General features: G+C 43.6%; 3 protein-coding genes across 4 annotated transcripts in view; 1 reads left to right on the forward strand and 2 right to left on the reverse strand.

Moving 5' to 3' along the window:
* Positions 1–291: 291 nt before the first annotated feature.
* ZBTB6 (zinc finger and BTB domain containing 6) lies at positions 292–3,446 on the reverse strand. The gene has a single exon (XM_021543805.2). It carries the CDS (start codon positions 3,330–3,332, stop codon positions 2,037–2,039), a length of 1,296 nt encoding a protein of 431 aa, XP_021399480.1. The 5' UTR covers positions 3,333–3,446; the 3' UTR covers positions 292–2,036.
* A 144-nt stretch (positions 3,447–3,590) lies between these two features.
* ZBTB26 (zinc finger and BTB domain containing 26) lies at positions 3,591–11,209 on the reverse strand. The gene is made up of 3 exons (XM_021543670.2): positions 11,159–11,209; positions 10,879–10,941; positions 3,591–9,059 (listed from the first exon to the last, which is right to left on the reverse strand). Exon 3 carries the CDS (start codon positions 9,047–9,049, stop codon positions 7,733–7,735), a length of 1,317 nt encoding a protein of 438 aa, XP_021399345.1. The 5' UTR covers positions 9,050–9,059; positions 10,879–10,941; positions 11,159–11,209; the 3' UTR covers positions 3,591–7,732.
* Positions 11,210–11,234: 25 nt separating this feature from the next.
* Positions 11,235–27,452, forward strand: part of RABGAP1 (RAB GTPase activating protein 1) — a 61,410-nt gene continuing 45,192 nt past the window's right edge. The window contains exons 1-9 of one of the 2 annotated variants that reach the window (XM_021543671.2): positions 11,235–11,312; positions 17,565–17,766; positions 22,249–22,480; positions 22,897–23,101; positions 23,684–23,858; positions 24,132–24,289; positions 25,003–25,113; positions 25,802–25,868; positions 26,828–26,930. In XM_021543671.2, the coding sequence (XP_021399346.1) occupies positions 17,617–17,766; positions 22,249–22,480; positions 22,897–23,101; positions 23,684–23,858; positions 24,132–24,289; positions 25,003–25,113; positions 25,802–25,868; positions 26,828–26,930 (1,201 nt within the window). In that variant the 5' untranslated portion in view covers positions 11,235–11,312; positions 17,565–17,616. The remainder of the gene's footprint in view (positions 11,313–17,564; positions 17,767–22,248; positions 22,481–22,896; positions 23,102–23,683; positions 23,859–24,131; positions 24,290–25,002; positions 25,114–25,801; positions 25,869–26,827; positions 26,931–27,452) is intronic. The other variant, XM_021543672.2, reaches the window with a different exon arrangement.

A 27,452-nucleotide genomic window follows, 5' to 3' on the forward strand; every position in this document is an offset into this window, starting at 1 on the left:
GCTGCAGCTGCTTCTCCGCTCACGCAGATAACACAGCCTACAACACAGCCAAGGTCACGGCGGTGCAGAGCTGTGACTCCTCAGGGGGAAGAATTCATGGCACAAGTGGGTCAGACAGACTCCTCTGAAGGACAGAAGAACGCGTTACTAAATGACCGCCACTGGAACACCGTGTTTTGTTTACTACATCTTGTTTACTCAACACAGCAAGCCAAAATAATAACTGTTAAGGTATGCATAGCATTATTAACTGCGATCAGAAAAAACGAGGTGTATTTCTGACACAACGCCTTGTTTGCATTTCATTTATTGTGTTATGACAGGGCATGGTTACATGTACAGACAGGGGAGAGTAAGCTCCTCTAAAGTGAACGTGCACAAGACCAGGGTTTGTCCACAGAGCTTACTGAGACACTGCAACCACTGAACAGAACATGCTGGTGGCCCGTCACACAACACAACTCCCTCTCATGTTTACATGCACGACCGAAATAACTTGGAACCTGTTCCCACAGAAGACACACTTCAAAAGATCAGTGTGTTTCCCCTTTGGCACACAGGGAAGTAAGTGCTCATGAGGGAAATACCCAAGCATACACCTGACCTTGCCTGTAACAAGTAGTAACAGGAACGTGGTAGACATTGTACATACCCCAACCCCTCACGTAGCTGATCAATAAAACCCCAAACAGGTTCGTGCATTCACAGACACGGGGAAGGAAAGTGAACTGACATTAAAAACTATTGTCTCAGATTTTAGAGCCAGCCAGATTCTGAAGCATTTGGGCCAGACTCCTGGACTCAGAGTAAGAACTTGGAACAGCACTTCTGAAACTCGAAGGAAAGCGCGATACAGAAAGGAGTAAGAACTACTGCTTTTTGCTAGTTGTAAGTACCATTATCTCATATTAACAACTGAAATAACTCTTTATTCATATTACATTAAGTGGAAGAAACAGGTACCAGCCAAAGACACAGACTGCATCTCAGGGCGCGCGATGCTCATGATGAAACTAAAGGGACCTTTAACAAAGCACGAACACAATTCTGCAAACACACCTCATTACTGTGTTACCGTGTCACAGAATCAGGGTATGAGACCTCTATGTCTAAGCCATTGCTAGTCAGACAGAAATGCCTGGTTTTCAAAATTAGCATTGAAACTGTGATTACCCAACAGCACACAGCTAAACTTCACACAAGTGCACATAGCTAAGATTTGTAAAAAAAATGAAGGCAGATGTTATGATGCAACAAACAGGACTAAACTTATCAAATACAGGTGCAAAACATTGGTATGACAGAAAAAAATCCCACTATTAGAAGAAAGAATTTTATAAAAATTCAGAACTTGATAAAAGTAAAAGCAAGTCCTTTTCACGGGACTGTCCAGTTACAAATAAACTGCAAGGCAATACTGTTCGTTTCTTTCTCTTTTACAAATTTTCTGTTTGCAAGACACAAATTGAAAGGTTCCTTGATTAGTTTTTGTTTGTTGTGTGTCCTTAAATGTCATAGACTTGAATATGAAAACACACCTTCTTCCTGGAAGATCTAGCAAAGTTTGGGCAACGAAGGAGATGATTTCACCACGAATGATCCAGGAACTGGATGGGAACTGGATGCTGAATAAATACAAACACCCCCTTCCCTCAGCTGCTGTCACCAACACCACAGTTCAGGCTTCAGCTTATTGCAGTATCAGTAATAGTCTGAAAGTCAGCAGTGCCTGCCCTTGAAACAAGAAATATAAAACATCATTGGGGGACTAGGATATACTCAGTATAATAGAAAAGAAGCATGAAATAATTTCCCATATTTTGAAGTTTACTTTCAACTAGGAAACACCTTTTTTCACTGACAGCAATAGCAGCCTTAACAGAGCAGGCAGGTTTCCTACTCCAAGGCCTGTCTTGGATCACCAGCCACCTGTTTATACTTCTCTCTCTTAAATGGGGATCTGGAACTGGAATTGCATGTCGAATTTCACTAGCCAGGAGATTTTTGTGGAGTCTGACTCCACAATTGCCCAGCTATCAATCATAGTCTATTTTAACTTTTGTAATAGTGTTCAGGTTTGGCTTTTCACTGCTGCTCCTTCCATGAACAGAAGTCAAGTGTTTTTTAAGAGCAGACTTGTGTTTAAAGTCCATGTCGCAGCAGTGACACTTGTAGGGTCTGTCCCCACTGTGGATGTTGAGGTGATCCTGGAGCGTGCTCTTGGCCGTGAAGGTCTTCAAGCACACCATGCACTGGAAGGGCCGGATCCCCATGTGCCCTCGGATGTGCCTGTTGAGATTCTTTTTTTGCGTAAACGTTTTGCCACATTGCAAGCACAGGAAGAGTTTGTGCATTTTCAGATGTCTGAGATAGTTCTCGAGGTGCAGAAAGCCCCTCGGACACTTTGGACACTGGTGCCGCCATGAGCTGCCAGAATCCTCCAGGCTCTGGAACCCATTCCCCCCACTAGAAGTTCCTTCTTGATTATCACCAACAAAAGCCTGAAAGTGATTTCCTGACATTTCTGTATTCCTGCTTTCAACTGTAGAGTTTATCAAGGAGTGCTGGGTTTCTGGGAAATATAAATTTGTTTTAGAGGAAGTGCAAGGCTGAGAAAAATGATCATTTTCTACGTTCGCCACATTCATGGAATCCATTCTAAAGATACAGATTTCATCATCCTTATACCCAATTTCCACTGTTGATATTTCTGGGGATTTTGTGTCCTTCCTTTCTGACACCAAGCTCTGTGGTGCAGGGTGCGGGCCATCCCCATCGCCATCCTCATCCTCCTGTTTCACGGGGTATTCTTCGTTCTCTGGGCTGTCTTCAGAGATCTCGATTACTTCACAATCTTTATCTAAAACCTCATCCCCGCTCCTTAGTTCAGCATCCGAGGAGTGGCACCCCTCAGCAGCCTGGGTACTGCTCTCCATGGAAGCGTCGATCTCCAAGTACTTGGACAAAGCCTCGGTGCACTTCTCCACGATGTGAACCATCTGCAGGTAACTCGCGGCCGTCAGGTACTTGAGCAGCTCCTTCTTCTTGACCTCCAGCGCGCCCGTGTAGCAGGACAGCAGCAGCTTCCTGCCCACCTCGGCGCTCTGCAGGATGGTGATCCGCACCTGCCTGGACTGGTTGAGCAGGAACTGATCCCGCATGAAGGTGGAGCAGGCGGCGAAGATCACCTTGTGCCCCTGGAACTCGGTGTCGTTGATGTAGATGGACACGTCGCAGAAGAGGTTCTGCTGCCGCAGGAGGTTCATCTTTTGCAGCACGGCATCGCCCTGCTGCTCGAACTGGAAGTGCAGCACCTCCGAGTCCGCCGCCATGGCGGGGCCCGCGGGCACCTCCGGAGCGTCTCGCCGGGCGCAGCCCACCCCGCCTCCGGCAGGACCCGCTGTCCCGGGGCTCCCGGGCCGCCTACCGCCGGCCGCGATCCCGCTCCGCCCGCTCCGCGGCCGCTCCCGCAGCCCGCGCCGCTCCGCCGCCGCTGCCGCAGCGCCCCGGAACAGCTTCCCCGCCCGCCCCTTCCGCCCGCCCGCCCCCGGTGCGCCGTGACCGCGCTGGAAATGAGAGGCGGCGGCAGACAGAGTTAGCAGCACGTTTATTAGAAGACTTGGCACTGCTACAGCGGCTGCCGCTGGGGGGAACCGCACCGGCACCGGGGCGCGCCTCGCCCACCGTTCGGTAGAGGTAGCGACGTGTCCGACCCCGTAAGGCATCCCGGGGAGCGACTACCGGGGCTCCTCCTCGCCATCAGCCGGGACGCGCCGGGGGAACGGCGAACCGCCGTCCCGAACGCCGCCGGGACGAGCTGCTGGCTTCTTCACGGCCACGGGACATCGCCCGGCAGCCGCCGACCCGCCTGCTTTGGTTATCACACGTAGTGTAAGACTTTTGCCCAGTCAGTGAAGAGGTAGCTAATGCTCAGTCCATCGATTATACAATCTCAAAGGAAAGGCGTTCTGTCCTTCCTTCTCGCCCCTTACCAAGTCGGGAGGCACCACTATGTCCCCCTCTTTGTTTATAAAAATTAACATTTAACGTGACTTTAGAGTTCTCTCAACAGTTTCAGTTTGTATCACATTTTGATTCTCCCTCCTCACTTGTACTCCTCCTCCCAGTGACTTCAAAACCATAATCAGCCCCACACAATTTCTGTTATTTCAACAAAAGTTCAGCGGCAGCTAAGTTTTGCCAAAAAGCTAGGGGAGAGAAAGACTGACACTTCAAATTAATCAGTTACTAACTTGCAAAACATGTCTTCTAAAAGAAAAATAAATTAAGGAAAGACTCATCCCTGATCTATGCAGAAGGCTGTGCAGTTGCAGCATGTGCTGCAGGAACACATGCTACACAAGCTACCATCACTCAGAGAAGTGGTGAGCCCAAACCTCTGGCAAACCTAAATTCTAAAAATTCCTTCTTCTATATAATATAAATAAATAAAATGCCAACTTAAAAAAAAAATTCCTAATATACTGAGGAGTTATTAAAATACTTCTGTAATAGACTTCAGTTATTTTTAGGATATGCAGGAAGTTGTACAGCACATTAAGTCGTGAGACTATCCACTTACCAGCAAATGGTATTCTACACAGTAACACACAGATTATGATAACTGCCATAGTCCTCATCTGAATATGCAGCATCAGTAGCAACAACCAACGGATCTAATCTTTCACTACTCGGGACATTGCAATGAAGACAACATTTTACATACATGGACAATTAAATTCACCTTATTCTATAACTGAGCTGCCTCTGCATATTCCATTTATCATAATTCTCACTCCATTTTAATCTGTAATTCAGAGAAGCAGCATTAGCCAGATTTTGCTTTTCTATTACCTCTTCTGTGCTCTTCACTTGTTTTTCCACATAGGGGCAAATTCTAGATGAACTCTACCACCAGTGCACTTTGCATCGGCGTGTTGCCCTCAGAGCTCCAGTGTTTCTGGAGTCACGCAGCCATCTCCTGCATAAATCTTTTGGTCTGCACCCTTTTGCCAGGCTAAAAGCACACATTAGTAAAAGTCACTTTTCATCCAACAGATGTGTCCATTTTCAGTGAAGAAAGTCTTCTGCATTTCTGCTTTTTCCTATTTGTTTATGCTGTGCTCTTGCTAAACGATCACAGCAGCCTTTAACTGAGCAGCCCAGCAGTCTTGACCTTCTCAGACGTCCAGATCACCACAACACAGGGTGGACTGAACACCCATGCATCTTGGCCAAATTATTTCTTTTGTTTCTTAGGAAACCCCTTGTCTCTTCATATCAGCTTCAAGTCATCCACAGCAACTTCAACAAGTTGTATTCTCCTTACAGTAACATGACAGCTTCATAATTTCATAAAAACCAAAACTTTCCAGATAGACAAGACTTTCAATACTGTCCATTTTGCTGCCATGTTTTCTAGCATTTGTGCAGTTTTATTCCTTTCTGTGGCAGAAGACCATTTTCTTTTTTGTGTCCATATTCATATTGCCTTGGATTGTTCACTAGTACCTTACAACACGTTGATCTGGCTCTGCAAGCTCTTGTTCTCCACGTCTATCTTCATTTTGACATAGCAGTATAACTTATTTCCATTTAGTGAATAATACATTATCAAAATGTTTGAACAATACAGAAGATTTTGCCTGAAGACAGAATGCAGGTGTCAGATGCAACTGTCACAGTGAAATTTAGTTCAAAACAACTCTGAAAGTGGGTGGCTTCAAGAGGAAAAACAGTTTTTCCCATGCAAACCTATCTTCTACCCCAGCAACCTGAACAATAATTTTAAAAGTTTCAAATAGTTAGACTTTAGGCCTAAACATATTTGCTACAACTTGAAAGATGAATGCCCTGATGTAATTTCCTTTGCTTACTTCATAGCTGTCCATATAAGAGTTCGTGTAACAGTCAAGTGCAGTAGTTCAAGAACTCAATTGCAAAAACTGATTCATAGAATCACCTTTTTTTTCTACTTCAAAGTATGTGGATATCTGAAAACGGTCTGCAACATTAACATGTTTTAACGTCCATCAGTGTAATGTCTGCGTAAGGAAATCCTGACTTCTACACACACAAAACCGAAGAGCAAGACCAATTTTTGATAATGACATACACAACACTTTTTGCTCTAACACACCTTTGGTCATACCTGTTTAACATTTTTAACCATACAATAGCAGCCTTTCATCCCCACCCCTCATTCAAACACACCACGTACTACGTTTAGGTAGGAAGCATAATCTCAGCCTCACGGCAAACCTTGTGGAAAGGAGCTGCACTGGAAGAAATCCTTATTCCAAACACAAACAGCAGTTCTCTGCGGAGGATCAGCCATTTGATTATTAGTCTGTGCTACACTTCAGTACTAACAGTGCTGTTCTACTGGGAATGGTGTGCCTCAGATAAATTAAGCTTCTTTCAGCCTGACTGGGATGCGGATAATTCCACAGCACTTTTGAGAAGCAGTATGGTATAATCCCAGAATCCAAATTAACATGCCATTCCCGCTACATTTGATGTTTAAGGCGGTATACAAGAGGTATTGCTGAGTACAGTCAATAGCTGATATATTAACCTATAGAAATTGTGCTACCTATATCTCATCCTAGGATCTGTAAAACACTAACGGTCACTTAAAAAAAGTTCAAGAAATCAAAAAACTTTACGTTAAGTTCTTATAGCAGGTATTTTTGTTTAAAGTTAAGTGACATGTGGCCCTTATTAGACATCAAGGAGAGACACACAAGAACTAAGGGGGGGAAAAGCAAAAAAAAAAAAAAATCATGGAGTTGTTACACATTGCAGCTTTAAAAAGATTCTTTTCACAGTGTCAAAAAGCAGTATTTCTCCACTCCAGCTTTGCTCTAAACCCAACAGCTGTTGTGGTTTGTGATGCAAAACTTACGGAAGATGGAGGATAACTTTTAGCTTTGAAGTGTTTAGCTTGTCTCAGTACATGCACTGGTAAGTGCCCTTTAAAAATCCCAGGTATGTCAGCGTAAGAACAGGTCACATTTGCACTCCAGGACCAGCCTCTCACATTCCAGAGCTGCAATTTATCCTCAGTTTGAACAGCTCTATGCAATGATCAGCTAACCCTGCCAAATCATTTAGGGTTTCATCTTTTCATAATGCATGTTGAGGTTAAAAACCCTGAGAGTTTTTAAGAGAGCATTGATTGGCAGCAGAAGTTTCTTGAAATAGGTTTAGAAAGGGCAAAAAAGTGACACAAAAATACTTCATTTCAACTGCAGGAGTCTAGGGGTAAGATCAGAGAAAGGTAATTTTAAGAGGTAAGTTTAAATTTGAGTATATGGAGTGTTTTCAGTTATCCAGTGCTTTTTGAAAAAAATATCGGGTTATCTCACACACTTGTCCTCTTTGCTTTCCTCCATCTGCCCAGACACAGAGAAGCCTCTAACTGCACAGCAGATGGTTTACTTGCAGCCCACAGCAACAGTCTTTCAAAAGGTGTTAGTCTTGAGTCTCCTAATCAGAGAGAAATGAAACAATTAACCCCTTAATCCACAGTAGAGACAGACAGAAACCTGAAGGATTGCTATTCACAGAAAATATCAAGTAAGACTAAGAGCGATGGCTGAAGACCTGCCAGGTTTTGCAATCCAACCATCTGTAGCCTTTCAGGGCACACCACTAGTTTAGGGAAATAGCCAAACCAACGGTTTGCTCCTCTCAGTCACGATCCCTACACAGGGCGAGTTTTAATTGCTTAATTGACGCAGGTACTATCGTTTCTTAAACCAAGCACAGCCTGAGGCAGCTTCCCTGCATCCAGTACCTGGCTGGCATCAGCCTGCTGACAGACCTTACTGTCTGTAGCAGTGCTACATGTGAATGAATCAAAGTCCACTGTTATGTCTTGCACGTTTCTTTCATTGGCATTGTCAAAGCTATTTTTACCGTGCAGCTGTTTAAGGTGTTTCCTCAGAACGGGCTTATGCGCAAAGACCATGTCACAGTAGTTACACTTGTGGGGCTTGTCCCCACTGTGCAGGTTGAGGTGGTCCTGTAAGGAACATTTCTGAGAGAACGTTTTCCCACAGATCTTACATTGGAATGGTTTGATGCCTGCGTGCACTCTCATGTGCCGGTGGAGATTGCCCTTCTGAGTGAACGTCTTGCCACAGAGCAGACACATAAATAGTTTATGCATCTTTAAGTGGTTAGCATAGTTTTCCAGATGCCGAAATACTCTTGTGCACTTTGGGCACTGATGGTGCCACTGGAGGCCTTTGTCTATCCCTCGGTTGTTAGGCCCAAACATATCTTTAGAGGCCAGAATGATGTTATCGCTGCCGGCATATGAAAGGGCATAGTTGTGGAGGTGGTTTTGCTCTATTTCATTTGCTCTGTTCTCAACAGTGGAGTTGATAAGAAAGTGTTGAGGCTCTGAGGAATGCAGTGCAGTTTGTTCAGAAGAAATAAACTGATTCTGATCCTTCTTATTCCTAACTTCTGTTACCTCCCCAATGGACTCCACCTTGATGATCTGAATGTCACTATCCTCCATGTCCATGCTGTCTTCTGAAGGCTGAATACAAGGCGAGTCTTGCTGCAGAGAGTCATCATCCCCCTGATGTTCCTTCAGCTCTGAAGAGTCGCTTTGCTGTTCGCACTCTTTGCTCTCCAGCGGTTGCTTGGGTTTGATGAACTTCCACAGGGCCTGAGTGCACCGTTCCACGATGTGGCTCATCTGCAGAAAGCTCGCAGCAGTCAGGTAGTTCACCAGTTCCATTTCAGGGAACTCCAGAGTGCCACTGTAGCAGGAGAGAAGCAGCTGTCTCCCCACTTCTGAACTCTGCAAGATGGAGATTTTTACATCTCTGGAGTCGTTCAGCAAGAACTGATCTCTTAAAAAAGGAGAGCCAGCAGCAAAGACAATTTTATGCCCGTGAACTTCAACATCATCTATATGGACCACGACATCACAAAACTTGTTTTCTTCCCTCAGTTTGTTCATCTTCTGTAACATTGAATCTCCATAGTTGTCAAACTTGAAATGAAGAATATCTGATCTTTCTGACATTTTTGCACACCTAAGGAAAAGCAGCAGAGACAAAACCAAACAATGAGTATTTTTTGTTTTGTAAAAAGTAGGTTAGATTTCAAGTAATAATATATAATGTGGGAGTTTATCAGCCGTTATATTTCTCATTCGAGGTATACACTGACTTCCATTACAAGTAAGAACAAATCCAAGTTTACATTTCACATTACAATTACTTTTACCTTTTTTTAATGTAATGAAGCCTGAATATTAAGTAGAGGTGCTATGACAAAAATTCTCCTGAAGCAATATCCTAAAGAGTTAGGGTGTAAAGGGAAACTGTGTTTTAAGCAAGCTTTGGGTTTTGCAGCACTGGGTTGATCACATTAGATCGACTTTCAAGTTCTTCTGCAGGAGTTAGTTTGTTTTGTGTTGTTTTGGGTTTTCCTGAGATTACAGAAAAAAGTCTTCACAATGGCCTCTGCTAGGCTCCCTGTTTTGAATACCTGGGAAATAAAGTAAACCTTGTGTCTAGTCTTGCTCTTTGGAAGACCACTTCTCTAGGAAGTTTGTTCTCGTTTTGATAGGACTTGGAATGAAGAACGGTGGATCTTCCATAAACGAAGTACCATTACTTTGTCTTTCAACAGTTGCTTTAAGAATTTATAAGACTACACTGATTCTGGATGAAACACTGCTCACACAATCCTGCCAAAGCACTAGGATTGCAGGAAGTGAAGAAATAACAAGAGACTAAATGATGCAAAACTTACACCTCCCAATTATTACAAACACCACATAAAGCTCGAAAGGAAGCTTTGAAGTTTATAGATAAAAGCAGATACTGCTCTCTTGGGGCATGAAGTGTCAGTTGGGTGTACACACAGGAATGGCATTGTGCCCACACAAGACAGCTATTCAAAGAATATTTTTTTGGAAGCATCTGTCAATAATCAGGGCTTTTTTCAGTTTGCAGCTCACACAGCATTTGGAGACACGACCTCCTCATTGATCAAACCCATCAAGCATATCTTCCAGTGTATGGCATGCCAAAATTAGGGAAGGATTTCAGAAGACTTCAAAAGCCAGGGACAGTTTGGAAGCAGGGTGGGGGCATTGTTCTGCAGTACAACTGGCTCTGCTGAATCTGCAAAACCCAGCTTCTCAGCCACCTTCAGCACTGCCTGACTGACCCTGTTTATAGGGCTGAAGATTTAATTGTAAGAGGCAACAGCCTTTGGCAAATATAAAGGACAGTAACAGATCATCCTGATACATCTTCAGTGAACTTTAGGCATTATCAAACTGGTTATTTTTGTGTTTTCTCTGGACAAGGATGAGGGAAGTCCAGTTGTGAGTCTCGTTTTTTCCACTCTGGAAATTTACAGAATATGAATGCAGTTAAAGCACCCATGCTAAAGTTACATTGTGGTGTTAACCACAGCTATTCCAGCCATTCCAGCCTGTCTCCAGCAGACTACAAGAGCCACATCGTGAGAAACTGTGTATCGAAGAGTTGCGGTGCCTTGGCACGCATTCAGTTTCTACTACTACTGATGTCCAAGAGAAAAGAGCGTGAAATGAATTCCAAACACGGTATCCCGGGAGCGGGGCAGACCAAGGCAAGCTGCCGACGGACGTGCAGGGCTCCCCGCTGGAAGCACGTGCTTCCTCGGCCTTTACCGACCGCGGATCGCTCCGGCCCCTCACATCTGCTTCCCGGGGTCCGGGAAAAGAGCGTTCCAGCAGAGCTCAGCCGGGAGCCCGCGCAGCATCCCACAACAATGTAAACGCAATGCCCTTTGCGAGAGCGGGGGAAGCCGCTGTGCGCGCCAGGCCCGGCCCCGCGGGAGGGAAGGAGCAGGTACCTGTAGCGTCGGGCCGCGTCCCCGCGCTGGCACCCGCGGCCGCTCCTGCCTCCGGCTACGGACCTAGAGAGGGGAGGAGACCCGCCGTGAGCCGCCGCCCCGGCGCCGGGCCGGGCCCGGCCGCCCGCCGCGCCCCCCGGGCGGCCCCGCGCCCCGCCGCGCCCCCGGCCGGGCCGGGCCGCCCTCCGAGCGCGGCCCGCGGGGGCAGCGGGAGCCGCGGGCCGCTCCGCGCCGCGCTCCGGGGCCGCCGCCCGCGCCCCGCCGGCCCGCCGGGACCTACAGGCGCCACCGCAGCCCAGCACCGCGACTCGGAACCGCATTGTCCGCCCGCCGGAAGAGCCGCGCCCGGAAGGACCGGCGGGGCCGCCCCTCCGCCGGTCACGTGGGGCGGCGGCCCAGGCCCGGCACCGGGAGCGGCGGCGGCGGCGGCCGGGGTAGGTGCGCTTCGCGCTGCCGCGGGGGCGCGTCCGCCCCGTCCCCGCTGCGCTCCGGCCCCGCCGCCGCTCCCTCCCGGTGTGCGGGAGCTGGGGGCCGTCCTGCGTTCCGCTACCGCCGGGTCCCTCCCTCGTCCCCGGGGCCGTGTCTCCCACCCGGTGCGGTGCCTCCCTTCCCTTCTGCCCGCAGAGGCCGCGAGACCGCCCCAGGGCCGGGCCGAGTCCTGGCGCAGGCGAGGGGCGCCAGGCCGGGCCCGTCCTCCCCAGCTGCGGCTGTAGGGGACAGGGACGACCCGCCGCGAACCGCGTCCGTGTCCCCGGGACTCCGCCGGGCGCGTCCCGGAGCCGCCGGCTTTCCCCCCGCGTCCCATCCCGGGCGGCGCGGGACTGACACGGGGGGACCGGCCGGCCACCCGCTTTCCCTCTCCGTCTCACGGGGGGAGTCGGTTGTGCCTGTCGCTTCCAGCTGGATCCTAAAATGTGGCATTTCGTTGCGTGCAGGCATCTTGATTTGGTTCATGTACCGTAACTTCGATGGTTTTTTGCGGGTTTTATTCTTCTTGTTGGCAAGGAAGTGTTTATTTCAGTTAAAATGTCCCCAGTAGATAATTTTTGGTTGTATCAATTAGGAGTGAAAATTAAGTACAAACAGATTGTGCAAGTTGGTTTAAAAACACTTATCACCAAAAAAATTGAGTGAAAATCGAACTGCTGGAAGTAAAGTTGGTGATTTATCTCTGTGTAGATTTGTCTGATCATTTTGGGGGAGAGGAGGAGAAGTAGAAAAAGTACTCAGGAGGGGTTTGGAGAGAAGGAAAAACTCATGTGAGAGGTTTGCAGAGGAAAAAGATTGTGTTTATTTCTTGAATACAAGCTGGAGAACAGGTAGGGCATACAGGTATGGCTTGATCTGTGTTCCAGATTTTGTTTTACTTACAGTTTCTGTTAAAGCCCAACTCGACGGGATTTCTGAAACTTTTGGGTACCTAGAAAACATGTTATTACAGAAACTGCCCACTGCTGTTTGACTTGCAGAAATACTGTATTCTTTTTAAAGGCCTCTACTTAAAAGGTCAAGGACCTGAGCAAACTTATTTTTGTGTACACAGTAAACAAATTAACCAACGGAGTTTGGCATAGGGATTTCCTTCTAGTTTCCAGCCCTAAGTGCAGTGTTTATAGTAGCACACACAAGATGTAACTTTTTTCCTTGGTTCTTCCACAGCGTATTTTTAAAGCGCTCTGGTTGTCTGGTGAGCGTAGCTCCCTGTTAGTGTTTGAATCCTAATGAGAGCAGCTCCAGCAATACGTAGAGCATCATCCCCGGAGTTTGTTTAGCTTCTGGCTGCACTGGCTTCCTCCCAGCCTGCAGCCCATGCTGTGTCCTGGCTGCACAGCTCTGAGATGGGGCTGGTGCTGGGGCAGCGTCAGCTGCAGCGCGTGCATGAACCAACTGTTCACAGTTAATTCATTCCAGCAGCATTCCTGTGCTGGGCTGGCTAAGGCAGTGTCAGCATTTCTTTTATGAACTGCAGTTCCCCAGGACGGGCTGCTTGTTCCTGGGATGGGGAATTTACTGATTACAAGAGCCTAAAATTAGCGTTTTGTTCTCTGGTAGATAGTTCAAATTTGGATTGAAAGCAAAATGATGTTGGCAATAGCTATCAACCTGTTAAAAATTGTTAACAAAGATTGCATTAGCTTAACTCTTGTGTTTTCTCTGATGCCTGGCTTTGCATACAGTGTGTCGTGATTCACTCTTCTTCCTGAGATCTGTGAGGAGAGTGGTAGAATTAGAGACACATTATCTCCAAATAACAATATCTTTTTTCTTTCTGGCTCTTGAAATTAGTGGGAACATCTGTGGCTGTCAATGTGTTGTAAAATGAAAAGTTAGACTTGTAGTTACTATTTTTTATTAATTACTCTTTAGTCATCCTAAATCTGTATTTTCACATGCAGTATTCCTCTGGCTTTCCTGCTTCATTTTGAATGCCAAGGACTTCTTGTTGCATTTGAGAGTATGTGTTGCACAGGGAGGGTGGGTAAAGATCAGACATGATTAAGCAGACTAATAATGTGATATGTGAGAAGAAAAAAGATTGCTACTGATTGCTTATATACTGTTTGGTTTGGTTTTTTTTCCTCCACAGAGCTGTGATAAAACACAGGCATTGACCTGGAGCGTTTTCCAGGCTTTTTTCAGGACTTGCAATGTATTTTAAAACAACAAGTGTGCACTAGTTGAATTGTACAGGTAGAAAAACCCACAGCTGTCCAAGGCTGTAGGAGCTCCGAGTCATACAGAATGCTGGGTTGTTTGTCATAACACAGCTCTGCAAAGTGCACTGTAAAGCCTCTGAACTCTGCCACAAATTCCACTGTTCACCCACACTAAGATGCTAATGATGAACACTTGGAAAGCAGAACTTTACATCTTTAAATTGAACCATACAGGATTTGATGTTAAGCTGTGCATAGAGCCAGAGGAATAGAAACAGAAAATACATGGTATTTCAGTCACCTCAGTGTCTTTTCTGCATGTCACCTTCTTGTCTTCTGTGGTTTTTAACACTATACTTAATGGCTTCATGTTTTGGAGGATAGAAGATCCAAGTTTGTTTTGCATGCCATGCTTTCTGACTTCGCTTTTTAAGACAAATGAATTACTGTTCTTCAGTGATTTACTGAATATTGCTGTATTGTTCTTTATCTGGTGCATTCTGCATCAGATACGTTGGAATGTTGTGGAATCACTTTAGGAACTGTAGCTGAGGTACAAAAGCTGAGAAAGATATGAAAGGAGGAAAAACCCTTTCCTCTCTAGTTTGCGTACCTGTTCTCATGCTTATTCTCTTTTCTGCCCTGGAAACCCAGAACTTATTTTTATGTTGTATTTACCTGTAAATTCTGTGCTAAGGATGCTGCATCTGCTGTTGATTCTCAGGTTGAAGAAGTTTATGCCCAAAATATTTATTTTTTTCCATTAACTTTCTGTCTTTTTGTGTGGTCATGGATGTTCTAAGCACCAGAAAATGGGTATTCCTTGAAAATGGAGTGAGACCAGCCATAGTTAGGAGTGCCATGCTTCACTTGTTGCACATGTCTCAAGGTGGTGTTTAAGCCTCAGCCTCTTCCAGTAATGTAAAATTGAAGGTTTTCTGGTTCTCTTTTTTTCTATATACTGTTTGCTTTAAGCTCTTTTAAATTCATTCTGGCAGAACTTTGAAGGAAAGCTTTGATGGCAAGTTGCAGGTCAGGCGTCAAATGTTTGGGAAAGGGACGGAAAGTAAAAGAGAAATGTTTTATAAGTGTGTGTAACTAATCTGAACTTTGGGTAGGTTTGTTTTCCAGTTAAGATTTTCATCATGGTGACTGGGGTCCCTGCTGATCCTCTGCACATTCTCTTGAGTAGAGAGTAAGGTGTAACAGCAATGAAGGGGAATTTCACAGAGAACCAGAATTTTAAGTAAAATTGAAAGCAGTGACCCAAGAGCCAGCCACGTTAACTTTCTCATCTTGCAACTTTCTCCAATAGTTTTTTGTGTGAGGAGAGGCCAGAACACTCATTTAATTACACAGATGAGCAAGGAAAGAGGTTGGTAGAAGTTTGCCTCTCTATACGTGTTTTACTCAGACACTCTGTCTCCCGTGGAGGTGTGAAGACACCTTCAGGCAAACACTACCTTATTTTGTGTCAGGAGCTCAACTGTGCTGAATTCAAAAGCTCCTATTTTATTTATGCTTAAACAAACCAAAGCCTCTTTCCATGGTAGGGATGAGACACTGGCTTTCTGAGGGGCATCAAAACTTGAGCTCTGTGCTTGGCTGCGGGCTTTGATCCTAAGCTGCGAGAGCAAAAAGCTTTGGGTCTGAGTCCAATTGCAGGTATTGCTAAAGAGCACTCTCACTGCTGCTGCTTGTTCTTGGGGTTTGATTCCTAAGCCACACAAAATTGCTCTGCTGGTCTTTGATGTGTGCCCTTCTAGGCTGGCCCTTATTTTAATGGGCTTGGAGGCTTTATGGTGGTGATTATGCCACCGTGAGCTTTCAGATTCAGGTAAAACGATCCATGTGGTAACCTGTATGGAACAAAGTGATAGCCAGAAATGGAGGAAATTAAATCCATGCAAAGCAATGTGTGAGGATATAGAAATTTTGGTTAACTTCAGGAAATATTTTAATATTTCAAGACTACTTTTGCACCTCCAGTGTTTGAACATTAATCCAGTGAACCCCTGTGGCTGATTCCAGCACAGTTGAGCTTTACTTGCTGCTACATCAAAAGCTTCTCTCAGTTGCTCGCTCCACTGTGCCCTTTACTGTGCTCTCCTATCTTGTGTAATTTCATGAGACTTCTGCTCACTGTTAGACTGGCAAAGTTGGGCTGATTGGGATGTCCTGGTGTTGCAATTCTGTGTTGTGACACTGCTGTGGGGTTAGGCTGGGCCAGCTGTGCCCCAGGATCCGCGTGGGGTTTGTTTACACCACGCTACGCCAGACACGGAGCGTGGAAAAGCACGGGAAGCTTGTTATTGAATTGAAGGTAATGCTGGGCAAAGGTGTTGGATTGAAACACTTGGGAAATAGGAGAAATTAGCACTTCAAGACAGATAGGCTATACCAAAATAAAGTGCTAAAGTGATCCTTGCCTGGATGATCTTTACAGCTGCTTGTGATCAAAGCCTGCTTCTCTACTCCTGCTGTCAGTGTGGAAGATGAGTTTGCTCTGTTTGAATGAAAACAGTAAAGCCAATGGGGTATTTAGTGTTTGATGCTTATTTTTAGTTTGTGTTTCAAGATCTTTGATTTAGGTATTTTCAGAGATCTGTGTCTTACATAGATGGTGCAATACAGAACTTCTGTAGAAATGTCTTAATACAAATTCTTAAAACAAAAGCATCTTTAACAATAAGAATTCTGCCCTGCCTTTGAGATGTGAATAATACCAGATAGACACATACAGTGTGTAGAACTTCTCAAAATGCCTACATATCCTAGCCAGTAATTCCCACTGAAAGTGAATTTTAAAATGGTTTTGAAAAGGATATCTGAGTACCACACATGATTTTGAAAATAAATCAAATAGTCACAGGTGTGTTATCATTCATGAACAAACCACATCCATTCTTCCTCCTACACTCTGCTTCAGTTGTTTTCTGAAACATGTTCCAGCATCATGAGGTAGTTAGATTGGTAATTGGTTAGAAGTTGTCCTCCTGGCAGACTTTGTTGTATTGGTGGTTGTGGGGAGGACATTGATAGGAATAAAAGCAGGCATTGCTATTTCTGGTGTATTGTTCCTGGTTCAGGCAGGAATGCTGTGAGCTGTGCCAGGTCTCCGTTGTTTGGCTGCACTGTTGGTAGCCGGGTTGGGATGGTGCTTCCAGGTTGGAAGGCAACACTGGAGGCTGAAAAAGCATTTGAGTTTGGTTATGCCTGGGAGTTTGTAAAGACCCAAGCCATTGAGATAAGGGTATATTTGGGTTTCTGGGAAATTTAATCACCCATTTTTATCACAGCAGTCTGTTTTGAGCCATGAATTCTGGGAATCTGTGCTGTGGAGTTCAAGGTGTGCAGCTGAACTTCACCTTTTGTTCCTTTCTTCAAATGCCTCTCAGTGCCAGTTCCAGCTTTTTAAAATCCTCTGTTGGCTCTGCTCAGTACTGAGCCAGCCTACGCTGTTCTTCCTGCTTCTTGGAAGTCTTTGCTTTTATTACTCCTTATAGTGCAGAAGATTCAGCATAGATTCATAAAATGCTCTATGTCCCAATGTTTCAGAACAAAATATCAAGAGTTAGGTCAAACTCTTGTTTGGGTGAAAAGAATGTGACTACAGCATCAGTGAGCTCTGATAGATAAAAGTAACTTTTCCATTAATATAGATGAAGGCGTTGAAGGAAGTAAATAGACTTTATTGTGCTGGCCTTAATTGTCAGCAAGTGGAGTGTATGTTCCAGGGCCCTGTTTTGTGTGATGTGTAGAGAGTGGTGACTGATACAACCATGAAATACTGCGAAGAGTTTTATTAACTTCCCTTTTGTGAGCTGTGGAAACCAGTGCTGTAATAGCATGTGCTGCTTAGCAAGATGAAGGCAGGACTTTGAGTGTGCACTGAGAGAGGAGTTGGAGCTTGGTTGTGCTTTCAGATGAGTTAGTTTTTATAATTAGTCAGCAGGTTTCTGAAGAGAAACATTTGAGCATTTTAGCATGAAGTTTTATATAAGTATTTTTATGATTTTTGTTTTTCAGGAGTTTATAACATATTTAATCTCATTCATGAATCGAACTTCCTTTTTAAGTCATGGATGACAAGGCTTCTGTTGGAAAAATCAGTGTCTCTTCAGACTCGGTATCCACTCTTAACAGTGAAGATTTTGTCTTGGTTTCCAGGCAAGGGGATGAAACACCATCTACAAATAATGGTAGTGATGATGAAAAAACAGGACTGAAGGTAAGAACCAATAACCTGAGTTTGTTCCCTGTTCTTCTAAATCAAGCTAACCATAGAGAGCTTAAAGAGGGACTTCTTTGTTGTGGAAAACTTGACAAAAGGGAGAACTTATTCAAGAACCAGTTTTGTCAGTAATTTCTTCACTGCTGATGTCAGAGGTGGTAATTAGGTTTTGAGTAAGAGCTCTCTCTATCACTAGCTGTGGGTTTTTTCCCACTTTGCAGAATCCTTCCTGAAGTACTTAGGATGAAACAGACTGATTGTCAAGAATGTGGAACTGTGATTTTATCACAGCTTTTGGTTGGAAAGCAATATTAACATACATGGACTTGACCGTATCTGTTAATTCAAAGATACGCTGAAGTTTTCCCCAATGTGAAATGTTCCCTTTAAGAAATGTAGAAGAGTAGTTATAACTAACAAATTGGCATGAATCAGAGAACAGGAGCTCTGTGTGAAAGGCTTGTGAGAGCTGGAAGGGCACTGACATCTTCTTGCTTGTAAAAGTGCTGTTCTGAAAAGAGACCCTTGTCGCCCTCTACTTTTTTTTTTTTCTACTTAGAGCAATATTCATCCCAATTTGTATTTCAGCAGTTTTCAAGAAAAGTGGCACAAGTAAGGTAATCACTGCAAATTCCATCACTTCAATGTGTTGAAAACTGGATCTTCCCTAGAGTGAGTAGAGTTAGTGTGTTCTTTGTGGGAGATGGAAAGAAATATTCCACTACTGGAAGAAACTGATGCCTGTCTACAGCTGCATCTATGTCTTTAAAGATGATAAGAAATCCTGTGTTCTGCCTGTTGGACTGGGTGCTTCTCTTTTCCTTTGCAGTAGTTATAACAGAGACTTTATTGAACATTTCTTGATGCTTTTGCTCTTCTTGCTTTTACCTCCCAACTGCTTCATTTGTTTTTCTTGTGTTCCTTTGAGTTCTGGACAAGACATGCTGTTGTAGTGTCTCTTCTCTTTTACACAAGACTTAAATTCTGTCAGTTAAGAGTCTCAAGACTGATCTTTTGCTTAATCCGGCAAAAAAGTTCACGTATGTTTTATGGTTGTTGAAGATGTCACTTCACATCATAGAATAGTCTAAAAAACATGAACATTTCTTAAGCATGGAGCCTGGTGATCTGTGAAATCTGCTGAAAGGCTGTATCCTCATGCTTGTCTTTCTTAATGCTGCAAATACCAGCAGCATCGAGATCAGTATCAGCATCACTAATTAGGAATTCAGAGTAGTCTCATAGAGATACTTACTTTGAGAATGCTTCTGTGGCAGTGTCTGTAATCAGCTCTTGAGGCATCGTTTGAGGGCCCAGGAGACAGACAGGCTCATGTCAGCCAGCTTCTCTGTTCCATCCTGTTACCCTCAACGAAAATTTGGAAGCATGAAATATCATAGTCTGCAACACTTCTTGTTCCATGTGGGAGCTATTTGTATCACTGTTTGCCTCCAAAGTGGTTTATGAAACGCTGACTACAGGTGTGCTGTTTCTCTTGATGAGGAAGGAAGAACATGAGCTCTGCTGCCTCCTGATCATCAGTTGTAAATTAAAGTTATGCTGTTCTCTGGTTTGGCACTGAATGCCACAGTGCTTTGCAGATCTTAAGCTTCTTTATGAATTTGGAGCCAGGACTGAGCACAAGCCTTGAACAAAGTGATTCACCTTGAGCTTTTCAGTATTCCAGTGTGGAGAGCGTGTGCTGTTGGTTATTGGCTGCAATCTGAGTGATTAATGGCAGTTTTCTATCTTAAACAAGCACTCAATGTGCAGACTAAATTCTCCCATAGAGGGACCTTCCTGTTAACCTCCTTCCTTCTGCTTAAGGAGGAGAAAACCTTCTAGCAGAGGAGATGGGAAGACTTTTTAGCTGTTCTTAGGGACAAAAATTTGGGTACTTTGGTATTGTTCTACAAGAAAAGAGACATTCTGCCATAGCCTGTGGCTTTGTTCTTGGTGGTTTTTTTCCTGAATTTGAAAATAGCCATTCAGTTGCCAGTGGAGTGGAGTAGTGGAGATTGTCAGAGGTGTGTTAAGAGTGCTGTCACCATGATATCTCTTTCAGTAGTGCATGAAAAATGAATGTTAACAGTACAGCATGAGAACTGAAGTTATGTATTTTGTAGGAACAAATGAGATTTTTATTTTCAGGCAGAAGCAATTGTTTTGGTACTTATAAATAAGTTAATTTGTATGTGTCAAACCCCATTTTCTTTCATGTGCCCTCTAAGAAAAGCAAAAAATTAGTTCAGGTTTTTGTTTGAGCAGGTATCTCTTCCTGGTGTTCCGTTTCTTTAGAAAAGCAGTTTGAGGATGTTTCATTTGCTGATGAGCACAGTCTGAGGATGATGCTGGAAGTTCACGTTTGTGTTTGTTGAATGTGACAGGCTCTGAAATGTGTACATTGGGCCTAAGGCTCTCATTTTAAATTTGCTGATAATGCAACAGTTCTAAGTAACAGTGCTATGGACTGAGTTAATGTGAGTTTCTGTTTGGCACTTCTTTTCTTCCTCAAGTCCAGACCGAGGAATATTTCTTTTGAATATAATTAGGAACCATATTTTTCTTCAGTTGGTCGTAATTCATAAATGTGTTTTTGCTTTTTGTCAGTGCTGAAATACTTGGTTCATATAAAAAGGGCTTGTCAGTGAATGTTTTCCAGAAATACAGTTTGCCTGATGTCTCTGCTTTGCAGTGTAGTTCCTGTGTCTGCTCATGCCCACTGGCAGTGAGACTGGGCTGGATTTAGGAAAGCTTTGCTGCTGGAGCACAGTGTGGAGCAGGAGTTCTGAATTCCTCAGCACAGGGAGACCTCTCCCAGCAGAGGCTGGCAGCACATGTGTCAGGAGAAGGGAATAAATCACAGTTCTGATAAATCCCCTGGTGTGCTAAAGGAACTTTGCTACCTCCTAGTTAAAGGTTAAGTAAAATCAGTTTTGTTTTGTGACAAATGGAGAAAGCCATGATTAGGGTAATGGTTTCTTTGCTCAGCCTCAGGCATTGATCAGGTGCACCTGTTATTGTTCCCTTCTGCCCTTTGTTCTGCCAGGCTGGCTCTGGTTTTGGGGCTGCAGTAGTTTCTGTAAGTTAGAAGTTACTCTAGGTTTTTTAATATATAGCCTTTGAAGGGGCTGACAGGACACTATAATTAATTAATTCTCTTTTGTTGCAAAACATATAAACTCCATACAGTAAAGGAACATGGTGCATCTTCCATCATCATCATCATCATCATCTTCATCTTTCTGAGGATTGCTTGTAAAGACCTGAACAATAAACCTGATGCTTGAAAACCTTCTGCCTTTGATAATCCCGTGCAAGATTTTCCCACAATAAATCCCACAAATTAATACTAAAATTGTTGAGAGGGGAAATGGAAATCTGTGGGTTTCTGTAACTAGTTGCAGGTTGCAGATGCCTCACTCTGTGGGTGTACAGCTTAGTAAGGCAGTTTCCCTGTCCTGCTCCTGGCAGGTGATCACAGCACAGGAGTGTATTTCAATGTGTACATAAAGTGATATTCTGCTTACATCAATTTCAAGAGCATAAATGTCTCTTGTTGTTACTGTTTAGATTCTGTAGCAAAACAGTCACTAGATTATTACTTTTTGGGCTAGTTGAATAATTTGGATTTTAGTAGCTGGTGTGTAGCCTGTTAAATCAGTGAGTTTACAGAGAGGTAAGAATATGGAAGTGCTCCTAGGGTTGAGTTTTGGTGTCAGCAGGAATAACCAGCAGCTGCAGAAGTGTTAGAAGCAAGTATGCTTTGCTGATGGCATCTGGTAAATACTCTGTAAACTTGGTCACTTCCCTATTAATTGCAGAGGAACGGACAAAGAGTTTCCTTAGAAGCAGTATCTGAGAGCTTCCTGAAACGAATGCCTTCATTCCCTTTCCACTTCAGGACTTTATTTCACACTGTTGAGGTGGCCTCATGCTTTCATGTTGACTTCAGTGAGCTCAAAGTCAGACTGCAGCTGAGCGTTAAGAAACAAAGCAATGCTGCTACTTCTCCTCAGCGTGATGGCATAATCTTGTTCCAGATGCTTCTCTTCCTGTGAAACCTTGCTGTCTTTCCCATAAACCACGTAACATATTTAATTAGATTTTTCCCTTTCTGGTACTAATCTGAGAATTGTTATAGCCAATACTGTGGGCATCTGTAAGTTTCTCTGTCAAAGGTAGTCTTTGTAGTTGGTGATTAAAGACTAGTTTGAAAGTAATCTCCTCGCTTTTGCTAGTGTTAGAAAATTCCCACTTTGAGCTTGTAGATTTGTTAGAGCAGGGAGGATATAATCCATGCTGGAGACCATTTGCACCCTGCAGTTTGTGTTTATGGATGTAACTGAGTTAAATTTGTTGACTGCTGCTTTGACTGGTAAATAAAAAGCAATATGAATGACCTTATGCCTGAGGGGTGTTTTTTGTTGTTTGAAGAGTGTTTTCTTCTTTTTTGTGTCCCAACTCTGTGGCTCTCAGATTGTGGGGAATGGAAGTGAACAGCAGCTGCAGCGAGAGCTCGAAGACGTGCTGATGGATCCACCCATGGAGGATCAGTCCAGTGACCAGGACCATGGAGAAGTCAGAACTGATGGAGATGGGGAAGAACCTGTTGTCCTTGAAGCGTCAGCATCCTCTACCATTAACCCAGTGTCGGTGGCAGGACTCCAGAAACCAGAAATGAGCTTGCCAGTGAAACCATCCCAAGGAGGTTAGAAAAAAAAAAAAAAAGAGGGGAATGCCTGGTAGTATCTTAAGATTTTTTGTGAGGAAATTGAAGAGAATTTAGGTACAGGTGTGGCCACTAGCCTTTCCCCATGTTTCACATTAAAATCACTTAGTGTAGTAAATTCCAGGTTATGTATGTGATGCAAGAGTTTATATCTGCTGAACTATCCTGTATTCTGAAAACCCTGCAATACCAGCCCTGAGATTTGTGCACAAATATTAAGCTTACTTGCCTGGCTGTATACAATATAAGTAGAGGGCTTTCCTATAGTGTTTTGACCTGGCCTTAAGCTGTTCTTAGCCTCTTTTGTCTTCTGATCAGCGAGCAGTCAGTGTCTGACACTTCCCTTGCGGGTGCCTTGCCTTGTTTCTGACGTTCCCCCTCGTGTGCTGCCCTAGACTGTGAGGATTTGAGCCCGTTCACGCCCGTGAGCGACGAGGACAGCGTGGTGTTCAGCAAGCTGACCTACCTGGGCTGCGCCTCGGTGAACGCCCCGCGCAGCGAGGTGGAGGCCCTGCGCATGATGTCCATCCTGCGCGGCCAGTGCCAGATCTCCCTGGACGTCACCCTGTCGGTGCCCAACGTCTCTGAAGGGACCGTGAGGTACGGGGCTCGCTGCTCTGGGGCTGTGCCTTCCTCTTAGCTCCTTTGGAAAGCAAACAAGCTGATGGTTTAACTGGCAGGAGGCTTGAGTAACTTGGATTTTCTTTCAAGAGAGAAGTGGGTTTTATAGACATCTCTGAAAAGGGATCCTTTGAATTTGTTTACCAAACACTACCAAAAAGCGCTGTGATGATCTAAACTATCCCCATAGCCATAGTGGGATTGGTTATTGATGAGCACTTTGGAAATAGCCTGGAAAGTAGTTTGGAAAATGTCTAATACACGAGGCCTAACAGACGTGGGTCTGTCCGCTGTCAAATATTAGTGTAACTTTTGGAAGACTGATCCTGAAAACCATGGGGAAATTATTGGTGGAAACAGTTGTGGGATTGTGTTTTTTTGTGCTGTTCAATTTAAACATCATTATTGTGGTCATGCTTTGCAGTAAATCAGGTTCTAGTTTTTGTGGTGTACTTTCTCTAGGAGGTATGAAATTGTTAAAGCTTGCAAGTTATGTCTGGTTGAAATAATTCTTCTAAAGATGCAAGCTTGCTTTTTTTTCACCTCTCTCTATTTTAACAGACTTTTAGATCCTCAGACAAACACAGAAATAGCAAATTATCCAATCTATAAAATCCTTTTCTGTGTACGAGGGCACGATGGGACCCCTGAAAGTGATTGCTTTGCTTTCACTGAAAGCCACTACAATGCAGAACTCTTCAGGATTCATGTCTTCCGATGTGAAATCCAAGAGGCTGTAAGTGCAAGCTTTTTGTCAAATGATAATTATGTACATGTAAATGTTATTACTGAAATTGAAGCGAAGCTTTTCAGGCACTTCAGAAGTAATGTAATTCATCCATCAACAAACCTTAGTTATGGGGTAAGAATACATAATTAACAGTTTATCCTAAGAAGAGCAGAAAACCAGTTAATTAGATGCTAAAATGGAATTATTTTTGTACAATTTGTTGTGAATTAGTGAAAATCCAGGTAGGTTTCAGCTGATGCTTGTGCACTCTGGCTGCAGGTGAGCCGAATCCTGTACAGCTTTGCCACTGCCTTCCGGCGCTCTGCCAAACAGACCCCGCTCTCAGCCACTGCCACCCCCCAGACTCCAGACAGTGACATCTTCACCTTCTCCGTGTCTCTGGAAATCAAAGAAGATGATGGGAAGGGTTATTTCAGGTAGAGATTCTTCTCTCATGCATCATATGGTTCTGTGGGAAAGTGAGTGAATACAGAGTGGTGGTCTTTAAATTCCTTTTTTAAGACTTTCCTATTCTAGTTCCTATTGCCTTCAGTGTCTTTTAAGTTGTGCTTAAAAGTACAACCACAATTTTCTGTTTGTTCAGCAGCAAAATTGCTGCTGAAGCTGAAAGTGCATCATTGTCACTGTGCTGCTGGGAATATTGGTGCTGAGATTTCAGTGTGTGATTGGCACTGAAGTGTAGTTTTATGTTTTCCCCCTCTTTTTGCAGCATTTAGAAAGGCTTCTCCAATGGATAAAGAAGGGAAATAGTCTGAGGGTTGGTCCTTGGCTTGTTGGTGTCATGTACCCCAGCAGACACATCCCTTGTGAGACCAAGCAATATACTGTTTCTTATAGGTAGTACTCTATGTTACATGGGGAATCATTATTTAGAAACTGTTGAAATTAGCTGGAAGCCTCACAATACTGACCTCCATAGTATAAGTTCCCAGTTTTTATTTTGTAAACTGTGTCATTGGTTTTCACCTAAATCTGTTGCCATTTTCATGTTACTGATCACAGCATGCAAGAAAGAAAAATTTTGAGTGCTTTGGTATAAGGAGCTGCACCAGTGTCTGATGCTGGGTTTGGTATATGCAAGGAATGCAGATAAATTGAGAATTTTTTTTTCTTTCCTAATGAATAACAGTGCAGTTCCCAAAGACAAGGACAGGCAATGCTTCAAACTCCGCCAAGGGATTGATAAGAAGATTGTGATTTATGTGCAACAGACAACGAATAAAGAACTTGCTATTGAAAGGTAATGTCATCAAATTTCAAAGGATTCTTTATCTGTTTAATGTTAGTATTTTGCCTCTGAGGGAGCAGATTAGTAATTATTCTGTGGATGCTCCATTTGTGTAATTTAGTGCCACACTTCTCTTGAGTGTGGTAAACTAGAGGATGAAGTGGGACTTACCTGTCTGGGTCAAAAGTCCTTGTGAAAAGGCCAAAATTAAATCATAGAAGAGGTCCTTGTGTTTCATCTGATCTTTGTCTCTACTGAAGGGTAAATTCTATGCAAATACGTCTAAAAAAAAACAAAACAAAAAAAAAGCCACCAAAGGAAAGGTAGAAGACTGCAGGCCAAATGTTGTTGTGGTATAAGGAACCCCTGTTAGCAGTGACTTTATTACACTCTTTTTTAAAATGAAGGTAATGGAACAATTTCCAGGCTGCTGTAAACAGGGTAGAACCTGTAGTCTACATAGAACCATATTGTAAATATGCTTCTGAAATCTTGCTCGACATTTTTTGATGTTGGCTTGACATTGTTTTGCTGGACATGCTTGATGCTGTTTTCAAATGTCAAGGTTTGTTGATGTTTGTCAGTGGATTCATGGGCTGTTTGTGATGTATGACAGCAAATACTTAGATAAGAAATGTTAATAGTTTGTTTATGAGCATGTCTAATTTTTGCAGTTACATTTTTTTGCCTGGCATTGCAGATGTTTTGGCCTTCTCCTTAGCCGTGGGAAAGATGTTCGGAGTGGTGACATGCACCTTTTGGATTTGGTAAGGATCTTTCTTAACAAAATTCAGTAAGAATTTTGGTTATGATTGTGCATGATGTCAGGAAGGACAGAGAGCACTTCTGCAGTTGTTGATGGGAATTGATGCTGTAAGTTCCACTATTGAGGGTGAGACTCTGGGCAGCTGAGTTGAGTCCCTGCCTCTGCTGCTCAGTGAGAACATGACCTACATGACCTGGTGCTTGGTCAAGGGACTTGCCCAGTTTTACAGTCAGTCATAACAGTTCTCATTCAGGGGCGTGAAATAAGAAACACAGAACCTTATTTTTAGACATGCTGAATATTAAAGTGCTGTGCTTTGAACATGGGAAGTTTTACAGCATAGTTACTAGTGTGAGAATTGAGGCCTGAGGGGCTTTGAATATAACACTGAGAACTAGTGGGTGCTTTGTTCTTATGACTCACTTTTCTCTATAAAGTTATGCTAGAGATCATTTGACTTCACAGGTGTGAAGTGACAACAAATTTGCTAGTCTTTATGCAGTACATAGTGGCTGCTCAAAAAGGTTTAATACTACATGAATAATTTTTTTTTCTACCAGGCTTTGGATTGCCCACACAATAAGGTTGTTGGGAAGACAGACAAGCTGAACATTAGATAAAATATTGCTTTGGCTTTTAGTGATTGAATGACACATGTTCTTGTCTACACATCTGTGAGCTGAAAGTTGCTGTTAAATGGCCACCTCCAAAACTACTGGTCATGCCATGTACTAATAGAATAATTAGTATTAAATTGGCCTTTCTATGTTATCAGCATGAACACCAAGGATTGCAGCGGAGCTCTGTTATTCCCTTCAGAGATGATCTCTGCTGCAGATTCTGTCACACGGACTTGCCCTTTCCTTGCCAGTGCAGTAGCTCTGTCACAGGGCTGGCGGTACATAATGTAGAAACTTCTTCAGTTAAAAAAAACAAAACATAAACTTACTTTGTTTCCAGGAGTCCATGGGTAAAAGTTCTGATGGAAAATCATACGTGATCACTGGGAGCTGGAATCAAAAGTCTCCACACTTCCAGTTTGTAAATGAAGAAACACCAAAAGGTATGAATATTGTCAGGTGCTATCCCTAGGCAGGAAAGCTGCTTCCATAGTGGGCATTGGATCAATTCTATTTTCTCTTCAGAAGAATCCCACAAAAGCTTTCACAGGATGGGATATATTCTCAGAAAGAAGGGTGCTAAATGCCACATGAAATGAAAAAAAAAAAAAAAAAGACAAAAGCAAACCGTGTTCAGTAATATGTTCTAGGAACTGTGTCCTCGCAGGAGGCTCTGCAGGTGTGGGGCAGGATGCAGGTGCTCTGTACACCACTGGAGCTTTTCAAGAATCCCATTGAGAATTGCACTTAATTACTTTTGCAGGCGCTTGCTTTGCTCAGTGTCTTGTGGTCAGTTCAGATTTTTCCAAACCCAAGATTTTAATTAAACAGAAGGATTCCTATACTTGTGAAAATGAAAGCAAACCACTCCAAGTGTCATCCAAAAATAGCTGATATTGCATTGCTATCTCAAGTCCTGAAAGAGACTGTCATTACTTCTTTTAAGATGTCAGCTGAATTATCAT

This window comes from Lonchura striata, chromosome 22, assembly GCF_046129695.1.
Source record: "Lonchura striata isolate bLonStr1 chromosome 22, bLonStr1.mat, whole genome shotgun sequence".
Classification (NCBI taxonomy): Eukaryota; Metazoa; Chordata; class Aves; order Passeriformes; family Estrildidae; genus Lonchura; species Lonchura striata.